The 17,355-nt window shown below is 44.0% G+C and overlaps 1 protein-coding gene across 11 annotated transcripts in view; it reads left to right on the top strand.

The window, feature by feature from the left end:
- The window catches only part of GRIP1 (glutamate receptor interacting protein 1), a 594,076-nt gene that overhangs the window by 500,481 nt on the left and 76,240 nt on the right, over positions 1-17,355 (top strand). For all 11 annotated transcript variants that reach the window (XM_059726065.1, XM_019493240.2, XM_059726069.1 and 8 more), the window contains 2 exons: positions 13,301-13,448; positions 15,101-15,270. In XM_059726065.1, the coding sequence (XP_059582048.1) occupies positions 13,301-13,448; positions 15,101-15,270 (318 nt within the window). The remainder of the gene's footprint in view (positions 1-13,300; positions 13,449-15,100; positions 15,271-17,355) is intronic.

Raw genomic sequence — 17,355 nt, 5'->3', positions numbered from 1 at the left:
TTGAGGATCACTGGGGAGATTTGGAGCTGGGAGGGAGCTAGGTTGGACTGGCTGGTTTGAGTTGGGTGAAAGTAGATTATTTGGGGGAGTAAGTTGAGGGGAAGAGAAAGGGAGAAAGCAGCAAGTCAGTAGAAGAGGGCATGAAATACTGACATGTATGGCTGAGTTGCTAAATAAACTGGAGAGCATACCGGGATGCTGGGAGAGTCTGATTTAACTTAAACCAACAAGGGGTCTGGGACAGACATTGCATAAATCGGTTTGAGCCAAATCAGTTAAGTCTGATACTACATTCAACCAGGTTTATCTCAAACCAGTTTCAGCCATTTTCAAACTGGTTTATGTGCACTGAACATCTGTTCTGTTACAGGTTTAAACCAGTTTCTCATCACTTAAACTGGTTTATGTGTAATGTCTGTCCCTAGCCTAACAGAATAGAAGCTCAGTGCACATAAACCAGTTTCAAAATGGTTGAAACTGGTTTAAGATAAACCTGGTTGAATGTAGTATCAGACTTAACTGATTTGGGTCAAACTGGTTTATGAAACTTCCTGGTTTAAGTTAAATCACAGTCCTCCAGCATCGCAGAAGGCTTTGCAGCCCTGGGCCGGGCTGGGCTGTCGGCTCAAGAGAGCAGGGTTGGCTCTGCCCCTCTGCTCCCTAGCTGGAGCAGCGAGGACTAGCCTCACTGGCTGGCTCACTGCCCCCTCCCCAGAAAACTCCAGCTGGGGTCTGGGGCCAGGGAGAGGGATTAAACTCTCCTTCCCCTGAGTACAGAGCTGCCCTGCTCTGCCAAAACTTAACTGGCTGTTACTGTGGACTACAAATCCCAGAGGTACCTGGAAGCAGGAAGAAGATGTGATGAATAACCCTGCAGAGTCCTGCTGCTGTGGGTCTGAACTGCAAGTCCCAGTGACCTTGGGGGAAACAGGAAGAACAAGTGAGCATACAATCCAGGCTGCATTTATAGCTCTTTTCATTTATAGTTTTTCAGAAAAAGAACTATTCTTGTTAAAGCTTTTATTAATTCAATGCTATTACCTTCTCCTCCAGACCCTGCCCCCCACCCAGGCAGAGCATGGGCTGGGGCCTGCCCATACCCCCTATGCTCCAGCAGGGAGAAGGGAAAAGTCTGGGAGGTCTCTCTTCCCTTTGGAAGTGGCTGGCAGGCGTGCTCTAGCACCTCCCCTCCCTGCTTCTGGCTTGAGCCACTGTAGGCATGTGCTGCATTTCCTGAACCAAAAGTGATTTCTGTTCATTTCCTTATTGGTTCAGTCTCTGCAGCTTAGAGTAACCTGCAAAGACTGAATCAATTCAGCCTTGGGCTTTTTGGCTGTCTGTACTTAGCCTCTGACATCACTGGTTAATCTCTTTCCTGATCTCCTCAGCACCTCCTTCATTCCCCAAACCTTCGTTCATGGCACCTTCATGAAGTGTCCCTGCTTTTCCCTTTTTAAGTAGGCACCTCTAATTTGGAGTGTTGTGAGCTGTATTTCTGGATTACCAGACCCATCTAGCCAGGGATCCATTCTAGCTGTCTGTGCACATATTTGTGATAAAGGAAGAGCCTGTATTCTGCACTAGAATTCCATTTTCTATGCTTGGCCAATCTGGGCAGAGTTAAAGTGGCCATTACTTATTTTTCAGCTGTTATGGAACATTCCAAGATCAAGAGATCACTATGAAATATCATTTCATGGTAGGGTTTATGTTGAACTTCTGAAGCTTCCACTGACCTTTTGAACAAGAATGCTATTTAATTTTTAAATAGCTGTTTTATTATTAAACAAAATTCCCAGCTTCCCCCCACAAATGTTGCTTGCATTGTACAACACCAGCTTACTCCATTCCAAAACATGTTTTTGGTAAATTCTCACACTTCATTAAGCATATTAATATTTCCTTTATTCCAGCTCTCAAGGGAAAATTATAAACACAGTCAACAATTTGGGCTTTTCAGCCTCCATTATCAGGGTTTGCTTCTTGACAACATTTCTAATTTTCCCACAAGATCTGGAATGAAAAAAGGTTATTCTGCTTAATGAAGCATGAACAAAGCTAGGGTACAAACATTATGTGGTATTAGTGAAAATGAACACAGATGCTAGTACTGTATGTGTGGCGTACTCATGACCTTTACAGACACAGGAATAAGAAGAATAAAATAATGTTACTCCTCTATGATTGCTAATGGTCATAGCCGGCTGTAGGGCATCTCTAATATTGTTCCTCTGCCCTTTAAATAATGCAAATATTTCTCTCCAATCTTTGGGCTTTCCTTGTTGCTGCTCCTACCTCCCCCTACATCACTGAACCACCATCCCAATCCCATTTTCTTTAAATAGATCCATAATAGTCTAATACTGATCCTTTCCTGCAAATAAGGAGGTTGAGGACAAGCCATCCTTGAAGTGCATAGACGACATTTAAACCAATAAGTAACCCCTCTGAAAATTAGTATTGATATTAAGAAACCATCAGCCTATCTGGGAGACAGAGGTCTGGGTTAATCATCTGCTTGCCATAAAATCTGAATTAATGAAAATGCGACTACAGTTAAGGGAAATGGGACTGCAGCATAGAGAAAGGGGTGAGACAGACACAAAAGGATCAGATGCTAGTAGTGGAAAATGTAGATCTCAAATGTATTGGTGCTTTTGGTATAGAACATCAGCACTCAAAATGCCTCTCCCCACAGGACCTCTTACTGGTACCAGAGTGTAATCAAAGAAAATAAGTGTCAAGAGCATTCCCATTACCCTATCTGATGAGCCTGCATGGGTGTAAACAGGGCTGTCCCTGGTGGGGGGATGAATCTGGGCGACCATTCTGGGCCCCGTGGAGCTGGGCAGAGCGGCCACGGAAACTCTGAGCTGCTGCCGACTTCATGCCTGGCTGCTCAGCACACCTCCCCACTGCCCTGCCACTGAATCCAGTGCCTCCAGCTACTTGGCACCCCCGCCTGCCCCCCTGCTGCTGAATCCACCACTGGCTTCCTTGTGTCCGGGGGCAGGGCCCTGCACAGGCTGATTTGCCCCAGGTCCTGCACCCTACTCAGGTTGTCTCTGGGTGCAAAACAGGGGGACAATGGACTGGTAGAACAGAATAGCAGAGGAAAGCTTTCCTACCCCAGAAACTGCCTCCCTTCCACTGCTAACTGGTGGCTTTACACTGGAAGATAGTAGAGGTGCACTGATACATCAGTCCGATAATGGATCGGTACCGATATAAAGAAAACTGGCTGTATCATATATCGGTCCAAAGGGAATGATAATTTGGCCAATAAATGCCCGTGCTGCTTGCAGCCACAGCTGCAGCCGCAGCCACAGCATAGCACTCAGGCAGCAAGGAACATAGCCAGCAGCGTGGAGAGAGGCCTCCAGCTGGTAAGTCTTGTGTGGTTGAAGGGGAGGAGGGAGGGAAGGGGCATGGGGGGGCAGTTCTATGCCCCCCTGTGGTGAGGGAGGGAGCAGGGGCAGGCATTGTTCAGGTTGGGGGGGCAGAGCCACAGCTCATGGGTGGGAGGTGGCTCCTGCCATTGCTTGCACTGTAGGAGGGCATGGGGGGGGTGCATGTGCCCCCCAGATCTGCATGGGGTGGGGTGTGCTGCAGCTGGGGCTGCATGGGGCTCTTCTCGGCGGGGGCTGTGCTCAGAGCAGGCACCAGCAGTGCTGGGAAGATGCTGCATCCACTCCAAATTTCACTGCCACTCTGCTCCCAGTGCTGCTGCCGCCAGCTGCCTGGCACAGCCCCGTCTCTCCCTGGCATGTGGGTGAAGGCAGGGCGTTAAGCCAGGGCTGTGCCAGGTGACTGGCGGCAGTGGCGCTGGGAGCAGAGCAGTGGTGAAATTTGTGGTGGATGCAGCATCCTCCCAGTACTGCCAGTGCCCACTCTGAACCCAGCCCCTGGCAAGAAGAGCCCCGCGCATCCCCGGCTGCAGCCTGCCCTGCCCCATGCAGATCCAGGACCACACGCCACCTCCCCATGCCCTCCCAGGGTGCAAGCTGTGGCAGGAGCTGCCGCCCCCCGCATGAGGTGCGGCTCCACCTCCCCCACTTTGCCTGGGCAGCGCCTGTCTCTGCCCCCTCCCTCACCATGGGGAGCATTGATTCACTCCCCCGCCATGCCCCTTCCCTCCCTCCTCCCCTTCCATCACACCAGACTTACCAGTTGGAGGCAGCTGTATCAGAAATCAGATCAGTATCAGCTGGTATGCCTCCTTAAATATTGGCTATCGGTATCAGCCCTAAAAATCTCTATCAATGCACCCCTAGCAGCCCCTTAAAACTTCCCTGACCAATGACCTTTTATGCAAGTGATCTTGGGAAAAACACTGAACTGGAAGAGACTGATTAGGGAAGTCCCGGAAAGGAGAGTTGTGGGAACTAGGGGTTGTGCCATGGTAAGAAGATGGCTGTGGGTGTCCACATGGCAGGCGAGACATGATAGTTCTTCTAGCATGTTCACTCCTTTACTCCCTGAGAAAACCCAGACACATTTAGCATTTCTGTATTGTTGCTGGGAGGAAGTAGAGCGTGTGTCTGATGACCATCAGAAGTTTTCTCTGTGTAGGTGACAGTTATTAAAGAATGACTGTTAAGCATACAAATACAGGAAAGACAGCAAGATATGTTATGTGCAGCAAGAGATACTGTCTGAGAGTAATGAATATGTTGCCTTCAGAGGACTGGATCTGCTCTAGTCCTTATACCTATTTTCTTCTGTCCTATGCTCGTTTTGGTACACCATACTTATCATTGTAGTGTTGAGGGTTAATGAAGAAAAGTAGGTGTGGAATCCCTAGTGCTGTTGTGTTGCTCCCATTGTCAATGAAAAAAATTGTGTAAGACTCTGAAGTGATCTATGTGAATAGTGTTGCTACTTAAAACACAGGTCTTTAAAAAAGAAGGACTGGATTCTGTTACCAGCTCTGCCTCAATCTTCCTGCAACTTTGGGCAGGGTATTTATGCTGAAATTTTCAAAAGTAGCTACCAATTTTGAATGCTGAACTTGAGATATCTCGTCCCTGATATTCATGCTGCAGTTCTCTTGGCATTCAGTGGTGCTCAAAGTTTCTGAAAATAGGCCCAAGGAGCACCCAAAATAAATTACTGATCATTTCTAAAATATTGTCCTTAATATCTCTCTGCCTCAGCTCCTTGATGAGTAAAAAAAGGACAGTAATTCTTTTTGTGTGTTGGCTTTGAGAAGTTTGGTGAAGCTAAGCTACATTAATCATTCCCCAGCTTCCAGTTACACTGTACATGCTATGTTATGAATTTAATATAATGCAGAGGACTGAACCAGCTTTTGCCTCCAGGACTAGAGACAGACATCCAAAAAGCCTGAGCCTGAATTGATTCAATCTTTGCAGGTTAGTCTAACCTGGCTAGGTTTGTAACTGGACAGACAGTCTCTCTGAATTGAGGAAATTCAGGCACATGCCTGCAGTGGCTCAGGCTAGAAGCCAGGGGGCATTAGAGCAGCCCTGCCTTCATTCCACAGCACTGAGGTGAGGGGGGGTGTGGCCAGGCCCAGGCAGGACCTCTGATTCGGTATGTCTGCCTGCACCATCTCAGGCTTTTTCCTGCTGGCTGCTTAAGGGGTGGGAGTGTTGCCAGCCCCCAGCCCCCTGCTAGCACTCTGAAGCAAGGGACTGTGTGCAGTGTATGTGTCTGTTGAAGATACAGAGCTTTTCAATATCCCTCTCCCTGCTTCTTTATACTGTCTGCAGCAAGCTGACAGGCAAGCGAGCCAGCAGGGAGCTGATAACAGTGTTTATCACCTCATCAGCAAAACACTAGCCGCTCTCCATTAATTCAAACTCTTCTTAAACAGCTTTTTCTGACAGCTGACCTGTTGATTAGCTCCCAGAAGCCCTAAGTGGTCACTTTCTGTCTGCCTGTCCCAGTGAAATGGGAGATGAGCACTCACAGACACCTCTTGTCATTGGCTAGCATACCGTGTGCCTAGGTTCCATAGGGCTAGGGTCTGTGCAGTGGGATGGGGGATCCCTGCGTGTCCAGCAAGCAGTGAGGGGAGGTAGGGCAGGGGGAAGCCAGGCAGACCCTTCTGTACGTGCAGTCTCTGTCGGAGCTCCAGCCAGGGAGCAGAGGGGAGGGGCCAGCCTTGCTATGGAGCAGAGAGCCCTGCCCAGCCAGAGAACATGCTGGGATGCTGGGGGAGTCTGGTTTATCATAAACTAGCAAATGGTCTGGGACCGACATTGCATAAACCAGTTTGAGCCAAATCAGATAAATCTGATACTGCATTCAACCAGGTTGATCTCAAACTGGTTTCAGCCATTTTCAAACTGGTTTATATGCACTGTTCTGTTACAGGCTTAAACCAGTTTCTGATCACTTAAACCGGTTTATGTGTAATGTCTGTCCCTAGTCCAGAGGATTGGAACTTCTCTAGACCTTATACCTTATAAGCTGGTTTTGACATACTGTGTTCATCACTGCAGTACAGGCAGCCCCTGCTTAGCGTTCCTAATTGGTTCTGGAAAAACCGAGAGCTAAGTGAAACAGTATTAAGCAGAACCCATTACCCCATAGGATTTAATGTAAATAAAGATAATTGGTTCTGCACCACCCACCAACCCTGCACTCCTGCCAGCCCTGGCCAGGCCACTCCCGGCAAGGCACCACAAGGGCTCTGCCAGGGAAGGCATCAGCTCCTCCCAGCCTTATTGTTCCCCTGCTGTGATGACCCCTGCCGGCCCACACCCACCAGCTACCAGTGTACCTGTGCATGGCCCAAGCTGCCCCACACTGCCCATGGGGCCTGAGTTGGGGCTTGGGTGCGGGGTAAGTAGCGGGGCCATCCACCTGCCCACGCCCTGCTTTGCCCAGGGGAGGCACCCTCCAGGGCACCCAGCACAGGGACAAGCCACCACTGCCAGATAACTGCAGGTTCAGGGGTGGGGGAGCTCTGTGGGCTCAGCTTGCACTGGCTCAGGCCCTGCACTCCTGCCAACCCTGGCCCTGGGCTCCACACTCCTGCTGCCCTGCTGGCCCAGACCCTGCGCTCATGCCCTCCAGCTGCCCCTTCTTGCTGCTGCCACCACTATTCCCCACCTGATGGCCGCTCCAGCACCACATGCCGGAGCAGACCCTATCCTCCTGGGCCCTGCCAGCCTGGGCTCCAAGCTCATGGACCCCACCCTCCCCTTCTCACTGCTATCGCTCTTCTCCACCTGCTCCAGCACCACGTGCCGGAGCGAACCCCAGGCTCCTGCCACCCCTCCCTGGGCTCCCGCCGGCTGCCACTCACCACTTCCCTTGCCGCCGCCACCCCCGCCACCACTGCTTCTTCCCACGCCCCCACTGAGCATTATAGTGAAACACACTCAGCTCTGAGTGAAACTAGGTAGGTATTTTAAATGAACGTTATAATGAAACTGCGGTAAGCGAAACCGCGTTAAGCGAGGGTTGCCTGTATCTGAGAGCCTTCCCAGCAGCAAGCCAAGCAACGTAACTAACATTTGCCATGTGTTTGTTCTCTTATCTTCTACTCATGGGGAGAAGTGTGTGTGTGCAGCAGAAAGTTTGGGTTTGGATTTGGATTTTTGCATAATTACACATACATGCATGTACACACGCGCATGTGCAGTCACGCACATGCATTCACACACACACAGCCCTATATATTTGTTAAAGAAGGTAAGATGAAAAATATGCTCTGAACTTAGAGCAGAAGTTGGTGTGATTATGGTGATTCTTAGTTTGTGCTGGGTCTTAGTTCATGAAGTTTATTTGGAGTTCATTCCACAGTCTTGGCAAGCTCTGAAGAAACCTGTCTCGTATCCTTGGGCCTGCACTACATCTGTGTGTCCTGCTGTGGGTGAATGACTTCTGGCAGGGGTCCCTGCAGCATATAGGTGAAGGCAGCAGAAGGAGGAGAATCACAAAAAGAGAAGATATTTTTTTTCACCCAGGCTGCCCTTTACTCCACAGTGTCTCAAATTTCACTCTGAAAGAGAATGGGAAAGGCAAACGAGTGTATCTTTTTTTTTCTAATTCCTCACCAACCTCCCTTATCCCCCACCAAATGCTTCTCTGTGACACGTCCATCCAGTGTCCTGGTTTTTCACTTCGATCAGCCTTCAGGAGAGCAATGGTTTAAGATGGAGGGCTGAAATTGCCTCCTCCAGCTCCACCACTCATCGTGTAAATTTTCTGCAGTATAATTAATTCCCTTGTGTTCAAAGGAGATTTGTAATACCTAGAAAAATTACTATGCAACTGAAGTTAGAGTTGTTATATATTGACAAGGCACTTGGCTTTGGAACAGTCACAGCTGGGAAAGTAGGGTAAGATGTGAGCTACGGTTCTTTTTTTCCCCCCTGAGTATGTTAATACTGCTGCTTCTCTCTCTCAGTGGTGACTGAGATGCAAAAAAGCTCCTGGCAGGTTCAGAAACTGAGCTGGGAACAAATACCATCCCTCCTCTTTTTCAGGCTAAAGCTTACATTAGTGTGAGGCTTGAGAAGCTGTTGTTTTCACACATAAGTAGCAAAAAACAGACAAATTGCCCTTGGTTTTGTGTAAGATAATAAGAGTTATTCTGAGGATCAGTTGCCATATAAGGTATATATGGATTTGCAGCTTTGGAGTGAAGAGCACATCTTAGTGTGCTCTTACAGGTGTTAGAAACCATTCACTTTGCATTGGAATATGAAGATAGATCAAAAGTAATAAATTTCCACTGGATTCTAATCTGCAAATAGTACAATGAAACAAGCTAGGAAATATTCACCCTCCCTAGGAAAACTTTTGTAAGGAAAGTGGTCTTTTGGGCAGTGGGTTGGTAGCGGGATGCTGGTGGCAGTGAATTAGCCACAGTAAATGTCTCCACATAACTGAGCCTAAAGTGAAGTAAGAGGAATTTCCCCTCTTCTCATTGCCTATCCTCTTTCATTACTAGCTCCTTTATGCTTCCACTCAGATTTAAGTGCAGCAGCTATGGTTTTTTTGTTGTTTTGCTTTTTGAAGTGCACATCCAGTCTTTAATGTGGACGGTGGTGCTGAAAATCATGATTATGTTTATGTAAATGCCAGCTGCTTTTCCTCACAGGGTTTCTTGAAACTTGCAGACGGCATTGCTGCTTTAATAGCATATGTTGACTAATGAAGCTCACAACTGATACAATTTAATACATTGTTTTAGGGGGTCCCCCCCTTAGAATTAGACATATTAAGCAAGAGGCAAACACTGAGCCTTGGTTTCAGCAGCTTAGGGAATGCCATTTTGCTAAAGGAGTAGTAGGAGCAAGAGGACCTGGATAGACAGAAGAATGAAACTCTTTCCTATGGGAGGTGTTGCATGATAGCTGCACACACAAGTAGCGTGGCTTATCAACTGGTTGAAGAGAGGAATGCTCAGTATGGGAGAAGACAGGGGTATTCCGGGGAAGGAATGCATTGCTCTCTAAGAACTGGTTCTGTGTAGCACTGGATTATAGCATGATGTGATCTTTTTTGATCTTTTGAGCTGTTGATTTAAGGATTACGAGTCTGTAGAGGCAAAATCGCAAAGTTTGAGGGACTGGTTAAAAAAACTCAGTTAATTTTGCTCTGATCACACTTTAGGAATTAGGATCTTTTATAGTTCAAAGCATTTTTATTGGTTTTTGTTAAAGAACCATGCGCTATGACAACAGCTGAAAAGCCAGAGCAAGCATTCATCTTTAAAGTGAATGGGATATGGAACTTGTGGGTGCCACCAGGCAATAGGAAGACTGCACTTTCTGGGAGACTCTGTGCTATCTATTTACTACACTAAACATACTAACAATAAAAATACAATGAGGTATCCAAGTTTCAGACAAAAGAGTATTGTGTATGTTTCAGTGGATGCTGCGCCTATCCTTTAAATTAAATTACAGTATAACCTCATCAATCCGGATATCAAATATCTGGAATTCTTCAAAATCCAGAACTTTTTAAAACTACACTAGGTTGGGGAGTAGCAGTGGCCAGTCCCAGAGCAGCGGAGGGGGAAGCTTGCATGCGGCAGCTGCCACTGCCATCTACCACCTCACGCTGCCGCTCCTGGTGCGGCCGCTGCTCCAGATTCATGAGGTTATACAGTATTACTGAAAAAAGACAGAGCTGCTAGCAGCCTCCCCCTCCCTTCCATGTACAGCCGTCAAAAGCTGCGGAGCGCATGCAGCTAGGCTTATTTTATGTAAGCCTATTTGCCTGTTCTTATTGGAGTAGTATATCAAGAACAAGAGTCCTTTTGCTTGCAACCCAAAGTTGACAAATGAAAAGGTGGCCTGCTATTTAACTGAAGAAACATTAACCAAGCAAGGTTGTTATTAGCATGCAGAAAGTAATTTGACTGCCTCTGGGAGGCTTTAATCAAGCCTTGTGTACTGATTGAGATGCACTGCTCAAAAGTGGGAAAACTGATTAACAAATAAAAAAAACTAGAATGTTTTTCATGCAAACATTCATCAGTGTATCTTATGTAATTACATAGCCAATAAATCAACATAGTGTGTAAGTGCTTCAGTCATGGTGTAAATATCTTAATGACTGGAACATCTTTACACATGAATAATTTATATCTATATGATTCATTTTTCATATCCCTACTTTACTTCTGCATGATAAACTAATCCTTCTCTGTCAGGGGATATGCACTTGATTATCACTTTCTGATTTCTTTTTCTTGTGCTTATTTTTCTCAGTTAGACACACTCCATTTCGTCTTTTCTGCTTTCTGTAATGTTATCTTATTTATTCACCTTGTCTGCCTTAGTTTGCTTTCCCAATGCATCTTAACAGACATCTGGGAAATAATGCCAAGGCATAAGCTAATCTTGCCTATAACAAGTAACTTTGCAAGCACTGGGGCTGTATCTTGAAAAACTGACTCAGTCTCATCAGATATTATTAACGTCTTGTTCTCTCCTCTGCTGTTGAGGGGGAACTATTCATTATGGAAAGAACTTGTTAGATGGCCCAGTGCTCAGTGAAAGTTCATCACTTGCAGCACTTTTTTTGGTGCAGCCTTTCACAACAATACTTCTTATGAAAATTGCTTGGTTCTGCACATAGTGTTATGAGATACTGATGCTCAAAAAGCATTTTTGTAGCTCCAAAAATCAGTGGGAAGAAAAGCAACAAAGAAAAAAATGTGCTATGAGCACAGGAGCGGGCCTAAACTCCAGTTCCACTTCTATGGGGAATGTTTTCTTTGACTTTCAGCTAATCACACAAAACAGAATTTTCAAAAGTATGTTTTTGGAAGCAAAATAGGACAGCTCTATGCCCTGGACAGGGGCATGGCAGCCACCAAGTGCAGTGGTGACTATTTTTGTATCCTGCCATCTCCCCAAATCCAGTGTCAGGGCTACTGCTCCACTTGTCTTCCTCGCTTCCCCTTTCCCCCATCCTTCCCTGATTATGCTACTGCATTTCAGTGCTTAAATTTTGGGGGAGTTCAACTTGGGGCCCTTTTGGTCTGGTTTGCAAAGAAGCTAAGTGTCCTTTATTTCCACTGATTTCAGTAGTGGCTTTGGATATTCAGCACCTGTACAAAATCCACTCCTCTCCCCCTCCCCCCTCCAAGACTCACCTGGGCAGCAGCTTGAGGCACCCAAAATTGGTGAGTGCATCTGAAAATTTTCTTCTTTCCCAGTTCTTTGTCTATGTTCAGAATAATACTGAAGCATTTCCCAGGGGCTTGTTGAGGAATAATTAGGTAATGCTAATTATCCACCTAGCACCTTTTACTTCTCTTTGCTTCCTTTCTTTTCTATATACCTTAAATCTCTGCATATTCTCCTTATAAGGCACACCACACCTGTGTGCACACTAGTCTACAACCTTAATATTTTGGGTTCTATTTGTTATCCATGTTCATTTTACCCACTTTTGATACTTTGGTACAGTAGTACTATACTCCATTTCACATTCTTCCTCTTCTCTGGCATAATTCCATATTCCGTCATTATGTGCATTGGAAATATGTTGTAAATTATTTAAAATTAAATAGAACATCCCATTGCCTCCTTTCCCACACCTATTTTAAAGCCCACATAATGAGCCCCTCATTTCAGTCCCAGTTACTTGTGTGAAAGGCAGTCATATCTAAAGGTTCACTTGCCTTCCCCTTGCTCTATGAGCCATGTCCCCTCCTGCACAGTGGAACTTCCATTGATTTTACTCTAGTTCTAGTTTTCTACTTTCTTCACTGACTTGATGTTGTGAGACCCAGGTTAAGACCATTCCCTCTGTCCTAGTTCCGAGTGTTCTTGTTATTGCCTTGAAATGCACCTTCACATAATCAAATTTCCTGCCACTTACCTCATTTGCTGATTCATAAATAATGATTGGCAGGAATTCCCTAGTAGTTTAGTTTTCACCCTATGGTCACATGCTTCGTTTTGATACTTAGAAAGCAGCCTGTTTTCCCCCTTGTTCTGACTAACAAACTTCTGTCTTGGGCTTAATTAGCAATTCAACACCAATAAGAATGAGTCACGAATAAGAACTCTTTGCCAATCTTTCTTTCTGCTTTGTTTAGTGCTTTCTGCTTGCTATTTGAGTTGAGTTACTGTCTTTGAAATGTGGGACAGTTCTTCCCCTATGTCATGTACAGGGTATTTATTATACGTATACCCCAGCGTGGCTCCCTATGCATTTCTTTTCTTTGAATACATTAATCTTAGTATTTCTAGTTGTCACACTCCCTTTCTGTTCTCCCTTTTCTCCACAACTGTACTTTCTATCCTCTCTCCCTGCAGGGTCCCTGATAGTTCCTCTCTCTATCCGATTTTCCTACTTCAGCTGCTGATTAAGGTCCTCCCCTTCTCCACAAAAGATGGAACTAGCATTCACATTTATGCACTTTTAATCTATTCACTTCAGACAGATGTGCTGTTCTCACTCAGATATAGGAGCATTTCACAATTTTCTCAGCGTTAGTCCTTCAGAACTAGCTAATCTGTGTCCCAGCTGAATTTTGACTCTGCGTGCTCATTGAGCCATATTGCTAGTGCACCTCAGATGTGCACCTTGCATGTATGCCGCATTTTCAGCAATAGTTTTGCCCAGCATAAGCTTCCAAACACCCACAACAACCAAATTTACACAGCTACACTTAATTTAATTCATTCCACATCCAAAACATAGGCACACCCACTGATTCCATAAAGCTACATATGGCTCCTTCTGGAACTCATTTGCTGTCTAAAGAAATAATAGCATCTGTGGAGATTTTATGTGGAAAGAATATGAATTAGTATAATACTGAAGGGGTTTTTTTGTCTAATTTTAACAGATTCAGTAGCAACAGCATCTGGACCCTTGCTAGTTGAAGTTGCCAAAACTCCTGGCACTGCTCTTGGGGTTGCATTAACTACCTCGATGTGCTGCAACAAACAGGTCATTGTCATAGACAAAATCAAATCTGCAAGTATCGCAGACAGGTGAGTGCTACAGGACAGCCTGCATTACAGGTTCATGCATCCATGTTTATCTTTATTTTTGTTTTTTTATTTGTTTTGTTTTGATTGTTTGTTTTAAAAAAAAAACTTTCCTTGATATTTTAGATAAGTTTGCCTAAGGAAGATGTTCTAAAGGCAATTAAAGCTTACAATTAACCCATCTTGGCAGACAGTTGCCTGTTTTAGGGATTTCATGGCACCATTTACTTTTGCTCATTCCCACCTCCCTTAATTACAGAAAAACAACCCAACCCCAATGCACTATAGGTCATGCCGTAAATGAAATACTGTTCTCTGGCATGTCTCAGTCTGTTTGTATATGCTGTGACATGCAGAAAATGTAGAGGTTTGCTTGACTGTTTTAAATGTAATCCTCCAGCTGTGATTAACATTAAAAATAAATATCTTGCTGGAATTCTTGAAGTCAGTCCCACAGTGTGGAACAGCTGTCAAAGTAAGTAAATTTTGAGGCTTTGCAACCTTGAAGTGTTCTTTTAGGATGCATCATTCATTCTCATGGCACAGTGAAATGGAACTCCACATACCTGGATTTCTTTCCTATTAATATTTTAGAATACCACTGAGGTATTAGAAGGACTGGCTTCCTTATTATGAAGTAATTTTGCAGTATTAGATGGGGAAAATCACCTTTTCAGCTCCATTTGAAAAAAATCCGCCATATGCAGATAAGGTTATATTTACATTGGAGAAAAAATTGTTAGCTGTTTTCCCCTAGAGGCTCTAGTCTCTATATGGGAGCTGTTGGATCTTTAAAAAAAAATCCCTAAGGACTATGTTTCAGCAGCAGATTTCTCCTGCATGTCTCCAGTCATCCTTCCTTGTAATTTCTCTCTAGCAATGGTGCTGTTGGTGGCACCCACTTGTAGCAGTGAGTCTACAGCTCCACTGTGGGCTTTACCCTACAGCAGACCCTTTGAGAGTGACGGCCATTGATCCAGGGGCGCTCTCCAGTTCAATGGTGCAGGATGCTTTAATTTTCTCCCTCTGTTTTTTTCCCATTCCACAGGGGGTAACCAATTAAAGGAGCTGTCCACTTGACTGGTACGTCGGGATGCTGACTGCTGTGTTTGCATTGCTCAACTCATCCAGTAGCCAGTCTCTTGAGTGCAGCAAGACTTAGCAGCTAGCCCCTAACCTCCCCGCCCCCTCACCCCACTCCTCGAGTCACCATGCTAGCCCTGGTTTCATTATTTGTTTGACTACTGCATAATTTCATCCTCATTTACAGCTTTTGTACTAATACATGTTTGAATATGAATAACTCAAAAAATGATGAACTGGGTGCTTGTGTGAGGAATATGAGCAAGTTAGCTAAATCTCCTTAAGCTCTTGTCATTTTATTCTGCTGCCATTCACACATATATTAATAGTCAGCTACCCCATTCCAGTTCTGTGAGTGATGTCTTGGCATATACTGCATTTACTGACTTGTATTTAAGATTTGTACTAATAGACTTAAAGTTTAAACAGTGAAAGTTCCTATGGATATATGAATTCTTCTCTTAAAAAAAGCAAAAAACTCATAGTTGTCATGAGCAGTTTGAAGGCTGTAAAACTTATATTCCCAATAAGGAGCATACTTCATCATGCTGAGTTTTTCTCTATTTCCACAGATGTGGTGCATTGCATGTAGGAGACCATATTCTGTCCATCGATGGCACCAGCATGGAGTACTGTACATTAGCAGAAGCAACACAGTTCTTGGCTAATGCAACAGATAATGTCAAACTTGAGATTCTTCCTCACCATCAGACTCGACTGGCACTAAAAGGGCCAGAACATGGTAAGGGGATGTGTAGTCCTGGGTTCTGCCTCTAGTCTTACTTAATCCTTTTCACGTCATCTACCATTGCTGAGGTACCTAGAAAATGAATGTAAAACCAATTACGTACATACTGTTATTTTCCAGTTGCCCAGATTGTGTTCCTGAAAATTTCTTCTGCAAACTGTGTGCTGTGTTTTGTTTTGTTTTGTTTTATTTTACCACAGATTACCCTCAAAGAGCCTTAAAGATGAGGGGTAAATACTTCTCATTTACAAACATAAAGAGATTTGGGTTTTATACTTTTGTAGGCAGATGAAAAAAAAAATCAAGCTAGGTATTTATAAATTTAGTGAATAAAAAAACCCTACCATTACCAGTTTTTGGCAGCATATTCACTTGGAAAGGTGTTCTGAATGAATGACTATAGATTCAGCTACTTTCTGTGAGCTCAGATAAGTTCTTGACACTTCTTTTCCAAGTACTCAAAAATGCACAAAAGGAAACAAAAATTGAATTTCCCTTATTGATAAACCAATCCTTACCTGCTATATTTCTCAAAGGTACTTATCAGGTTACTTCACTACTCATTTTAGATGCTTATCAACAGTAGTTTTTGTTCATGTACAGTTTCCTCAAAGTCCCTGCCATTTTTTAGTTTACTGCTTCTTCATATTACAAATGTTATGCCAGGGTTTAAGGAAAAGTCCTCCTTTTTCACGTCTAATGAAAATAAATTTCTGATCCCGAAAAAAAATGGAGAACATTTATTCATTACAAGGAGACCAAATTAAACAAGAAGTTTCATACAAGGTAGCCAAACTCACTTCTTTGTCTTCTGCTGCCCCATAAATTTTAGTATAGCAGTAAAACAGTCTAGGATGGAATAGCTCAAATTATTAATGAATTTACCAAAGCCATATATTATACATTTTTTACAGAAGTCTCATAGAATCTAAGCTGTCTTTCTGCAATCCAAGCAAACTTAATTTATATTACTGGTAACGTTCAACCTCATAAGGAATTATTATACCTACCCACAATACAACCAGAGAGAGAGGGAGAAATCAAAGGCTGCCAGATAACTTCTTGCTGGAAACAGCCTTTTTAATTAATTAGGGCTCATAGCAGCCTTAATATAAGGAAAATCCACTGCCCATATTATCCTTATCAGATGTTAATTTTTATGCCATGGTTAAAGCTCAGAAATCACACAGTCTGGGTAGGGCATCAAAAGAAGAATCAATTGAATTTGATTTGTGTTAAATTTGATGCATTAAAATATATTGCCTCACTCAGGTTGTTACGAGTGTTTCTGGGATTTTCTTGGTCACGTCATCCTCCTTGCTATATTTGTTTTTTTCATAAAGCACTTTGAGGTTACTTCTATTAGATGTAGATCAGTGAGCTGTTCAGACATCAGGCTATTGTACTGTGAAGAGAAGCTAAATGGTTCTAGCCTGACTCTGGAACTGAATGTCCTAATTTCAGTACAAGTGAACCTCACATGGCTTCTACAATATTGTTGGAAAAACACATTTAAATTTAATTTTCCAAGTCAAATATGTTCCTTTCCTTTTCCATTGCCTCATCTACCCTTTGAGTAATGGCACTTCCCACTATGTGGGCAAACCCTACTTAGACATAAAAGCTTTGATGTATTTAGCCAGTTATAAGATTAGCCATTCTGTAACAAAAAGTAGAGAAAAATTATAACTTTTTTTCTGTCCATAGCAGAGTTCATGTGCTGAATGTAACAGTGTTTGACAATACAGCCAAATCCTTACCCTGGTTGGTTAATACAACAGTGCAGCCAGCAGGAAATACAGGTTCCACCCTGCAGTATTCCATCTTGTTCAGAGTGTACAGGCCACTTCGTACAGAGTAGCTCATCTCTAATCTAAAAATGAGGTATCTTTAATCTGCTCCACTGAGCTTTTGGCCTGTTGGCCAACACATCCTCCTTACATCCCCCTTCAATACAAATGTTGGCCACCCTGCCTCATTAAGATGCATCCCAGACTTGTGCTTATGAGAAGAACTCAAACATGGCCTTAACTTTTATCTAGGAAGAAATAATTCCTCTGAGAATTTCACTGCACAACA

The sequence above is a fragment of the Alligator mississippiensis genome, chromosome 4 (assembly GCF_030867095.1).
Source record: "Alligator mississippiensis isolate rAllMis1 chromosome 4, rAllMis1, whole genome shotgun sequence".
Taxonomy (NCBI): domain Eukaryota; kingdom Metazoa; phylum Chordata; order Crocodylia; family Alligatoridae; genus Alligator; species Alligator mississippiensis.
Note: the sequence above shows the minus strand (reverse complement) of the source record. Positions and strands in the feature narration are given on the sequence as shown.